The following is a 4,692-nucleotide window of genomic DNA, read 5'->3' on the forward strand; positions in this document are numbered from 1 at the left end:
AAATATCATGTTGTGATTGAAGGATATAGTGATGCAAATTGAATCACCGGATCAAATGAAGTAAAATCCACGGAGCAATCTCTTGGAAAGAGTCCAAACTGATATGTATTGCTCGCTCCACAATGGAATCTGAATTCATTGCTTTGGATAATGCTGGTGAAGAAGCAGAATAACTTCGGAATTTCTTAGAGGATATTCCTTTTTGTCCTAAACCTGTTGGACCTATTTGCATACATTGTGATAGTCAAGCAGCAATAGGTAGGGCAGGGAGCGTCATGTACAATGGGAAGTCTCGTCATATACGATGGAGACATAACATCGTAAGACAACTGCTCTCTAGTGGAATTATCACAATTGACTATGTTAAGTCAAGCGATAATGTGTCAGATCCACTAACGAAAGGCCTAGTGAGAGACGCAGTTGAAAGATTATCTAAGGGAATGGATTTACGGCTTAGGACAAGTCAACATGACAGTAACTCTATCTAGCAGACTGGAAATCCCAAGATCTAGATTCAAAGTGAAAAACAAAGTTGTGGCTGACGGTTCGACATTGTCAATTAACTCAATTCATTCTCATGATGAACACAATGTTCAGGAACAAGGTTAAGACTTTAAGGCTTGTTAATGAAGTAATAAAACTTAAAGTTTTTAATGATTTGCTAAGTTTGGTAGATTTGACCAAATAGTGTATCTACGAGATGACACTGTTAGAAATTACCTATGCGAGTGTGAAGTGTAAGCCGCTTCAAAAAGAGAATTTTATGTCAAAAGCCTATTCTCTATACACTCATGAAACCAGGAAGTGTTCATGGCTGAAACGAACACAACCGTAAGAACCATAAACAATATAGGGTTAATTGTGTGACATATGGTTGTCTAGTTATACATCAAAGCTTGACGGTTCAAAAATATCGCATCTACCAACTGACCGAGTATATCTGACATATGTTCACTACGGAAAGTCCAAGGGGAAACCTACTTATCCAGATGCAATTAATCTTTGCCTGTAAAGTACACAATTGTCCGTGCATTCTTATGTTATAACCATTCCCCATCAATGTGGGGGATTGTTGGGTATGTAGCAAGAATTGATAGAAAATAGAGGGAAAGAGTGGAACTTGAAAAGTTGAGAACTTGAATAGTTGGGAACTTGAAAGTCCTCTTATGCTTTAATGAAAAGGCATTGTCCCTCATCGGTGGTGGAAAGAAAAATAAGAGAGTTTAAATATAGATACACTCCTATTAATTGTTAAAAGGGTTGGAAAGAGGGACCCCCTCGCGCCATTGTCGTTGTCACTCGCTCGGCTCAGCTTCAGGTTCTACTTTGGAAAATGATCGAGAGATTATTTTTTGGACAAAGTTTGTTTTAATTATTTAATTATTTATTTAATTAATTAAATGACCAAAATATTTTTCAATTAATTAGTTGATAACAAAAAAGTTTTCAGTTATTTACTTGAAATTAATTGAAACTTTTCAACTTTTTAGTTGATTAACCAAATCCGACTCGGATCTGTGCGCGACCCGTTTAATTTAAAAACTTTTCCGTGTTATTTAAATTTCTCGTCATGACTGTTCTGAAAGGTTGCAACTTTCAGGAACAATCAGTACCATTTGAAAGGCTGCAAACTTTCATTAATGGTCGTATGGATTCTGAAAGGGTTGCAACCTTTCGGAACTTGTTCTTCTTGCCTATAAATACCATTCACTCTTCAGAATTTTCACTTACGAATTTTCTGATTTTCTTCTTCTTCTTCTGCACAAAAAAATTTTCTTCGTGTACTTTCCTGCTGTTGACTGGTTCGCTGACACCAGATTTTTTTTGTATCTATACTTTGATGATTGAGATCATTTTACCTTAGGAGATTATATTCCAAATCAAACCTCGGATAGTAGAGGTGAATGATTTCCTTGAGAGGATACTGTGAGTTCAATGGACTTGATCTTTTTTTTAGTTAATATTTTTCCAGATTCTGATATGTTTTACAGATTTTAGTTTTATGTGAATTAAATTTTTGTTCATCTTTCTTACTGGTTTAGTAAATTTTGATTACTCCGTGTTTCTGCAAAATTTATTAGAATCAGTAATTCTGATTTTTCTAACACAAATTGGCAACAACTACAAGCTCACCAAAAGATTCCTTCTTCCCTCAAATTCAACTTCTAATCCTACTTCGAATATATCAATAATGGCTCGAGAGACATGTATTTAAGTACAGAGTATTTAAACTATTTTATTTAAACTTTGAAAAAGAGTTGTTGATTCATTCAATCTACTTCATTACAGAAAAAATAATAAAGAATACTAAAAGCAAAAATTGAAAGATTGACTACAGGGAAATGAAAGACCAGTTCGTTTATAAGACAATATCAACATGTGTACAGAAGTGATGCTGAAGGCGAAGATGCTGCAGAAGCTGCTGTGTTATTTGAAGAACCAGTGTAGTCTCTAGTCACTGAAGACTGTATTTCAGAATTCCAAGGACCGTTGGAGTCATAGGGTGATGTAAAAGAAGTAGTTGATCCATATTGTGACCGACTGCAATATGTCGGTACAGGCATGTTTGGAGGGAGTATGGGCAACGGAGCTTCTAAATTAAGCACCTGAATTGCTTGCCTTATAGAAGGTCTGCAATTATTATCTGGATGAGAACACCATAAGCCAACAATTAGCAAGTGCTCCATCTCCTCTTCATTGAACTCTGATGAGAGTCTAGGATCAACTGCTTCACGAAGATTTCCCATCCCATAAAGTCTCCAAACCCATTCGATAATATTTACTTGATGCTCCTCAGCTTTATTTTCAATAGATTTCCTTCCACAACCTATTTCTAACACGACAACACCAAAGCTATAGACATCTGTTTCCTTGCTAGCTTTGCCAGTGGTGACACATTCAGGAGCCATGTAACCCATCGTGCCCGCCAAAACTGTTGTTTGGGATTCCTTATCATGGTCAACTAGCCTAGCTAAACCAAAATCCCCAAGTTTAGCATTGAAATTGGAATCCAACATAATATTGCTGGACTTTATGTCCCTATGAACCACACACTGTTCCCATTCTTCGTGTAGATAAAGCAACGCTGAGGCCAAACCTTGAGCAATCTTGAATCTTATTGGCCATGTCAAATGGCTTCTTCCCTTGAAAAGATGGTAATCTAAGCTTCCATTAGGCATAAACTCGTAGACAAGTAGAAGTTCTCTTTTTTGATGGCACCAACCAATGAGTTGCACCAAATGTTTATGTCTTAACCGGCTGATGATCCTGACTTCTGATGCATACTCTTTTATTCCTTGCTTTGACTCCCTTGAAACCCTCTTAACAGCAATATAGGAGTTGGATTCACTGAGATATCCTTTATAAACACCTCCGAACCCTCCCTGGCCAAGCATCTCTTCCCGCGAAAAGTTATTTGTACATCTAACCAACTCATTGTACAAAAACTTCTTTGATCCTGTGCTTCTTTCAAATTCATTAGTCATGGAACCATCAATAATATCATCATCTTCATCTTCATCTTCATCTTCTCGCACCTTCCTCTTTCTCCAAAATGCAAACAATATTATAACAGATAGTGCTACCAAAACACAACTGCCAGAAATCAATCCAATCACTAGTCCTGACTTATTTTTGCTTGAAGTATCCTCTGGCACAGGGCTTGGTAGGGGCACATCTGGATCTGTTATATTGTCATTATGCTTTAATGAAGAAGTAAAATTCCAAGAGTATATGGTTTGTAATGCAAAGAGAGTTCCTGTTGCACCTGAGAAGCCAAAAGTGACCCATTCTGGCAAATATTCCCTCAGATCAATATTGTAAGATAGGTTCTGCAGGACTGTGAGTGTAGTATTACCTTGTTGTTGGAAACCGGTGAAGACAACACTAAGATTTTTTGAAGTTGAATTATAAGTAATCCAGGCATCAGTTCTCTTACCATTTGGAATGCTACTAAACCAGGTCACATTAACAACAGATACCATAGAGTTGATATCTACACCTACATGATCACCCTTTGGATCATAAAAGTTCTTAAAGGTGTCAAACTCCACAGCAACAAAAGAGTGATTTCTCGATGTATTTAGTTGACCACTAACTGCAAGGCCAAGGCTGCCTCCTACGGCTGAGTTATCAGGAATTCTTGAACCTGCAGGAGCAAGGAAGAAGGCAAGACCGTCAGCGTAATTATTTCTGCCCTGTGAATTGATCCCAAAGGAGAAATGCGTTGTGAAATCAGTGAGATTCCTAGAGGCCTTGTCCCAAAGATAGAGAGCTTCTGAATATGTGACTCTGCCTATGCTATCATTTGAAGCACTATCTCGCTGGTTTTTGGTGAGCTGAATTACACTGTTTGCTGGATATGCATCTGCTTCATATGTTAAATTCTGATCATTTGTGTTAAAACTATCAAAATTGAAGGACAATGAAGTGACAAAGGGGATTATTAATAAAAGACAAACAAGGTATGCAAAAGAAGCCATAGATAGACAAATGTTTTATCAGATTGCAAGACTACTGAATATATAATGATATATTTGCAGCTTATGACAACATTTCCCCATCATGTTTTTTATATTTTCAGGTGCAGACTAAGGACTTGGTCAAGTTTTTCGTCTGGCGAAAATATTACCATTTCATAGCAAAGATAGTATTATAAACAGTATACTTGAAATTGAACAAGTCCTTATTAAA

At 36.9% G+C, this 4,692-nt stretch overlaps 1 protein-coding gene across 1 annotated transcript; it reads right to left on the minus strand.

The window, feature by feature from the left end:
* Positions 1–2,343: 2,343 nt before the first annotated feature.
* On the minus strand, positions 2,344–4,481 carry LOC107001345 (L-type lectin-domain containing receptor kinase IX.1-like). The gene has a single exon (XM_015199427.1). It carries the CDS (start codon positions 4,479–4,481, stop codon positions 2,373–2,375), a length of 2,109 nt encoding a protein of 702 aa, XP_015054913.1. The 3' UTR covers positions 2,344–2,372.
* Positions 4,482–4,692: the final 211 nt, after the last annotated feature.

Source organism: Solanum pennellii, chromosome 10, assembly GCF_001406875.1.
Source record: "Solanum pennellii chromosome 10, SPENNV200".
In the NCBI taxonomy this organism is placed as follows: Eukaryota; Viridiplantae; Streptophyta; class Magnoliopsida; order Solanales; family Solanaceae; genus Solanum; species Solanum pennellii.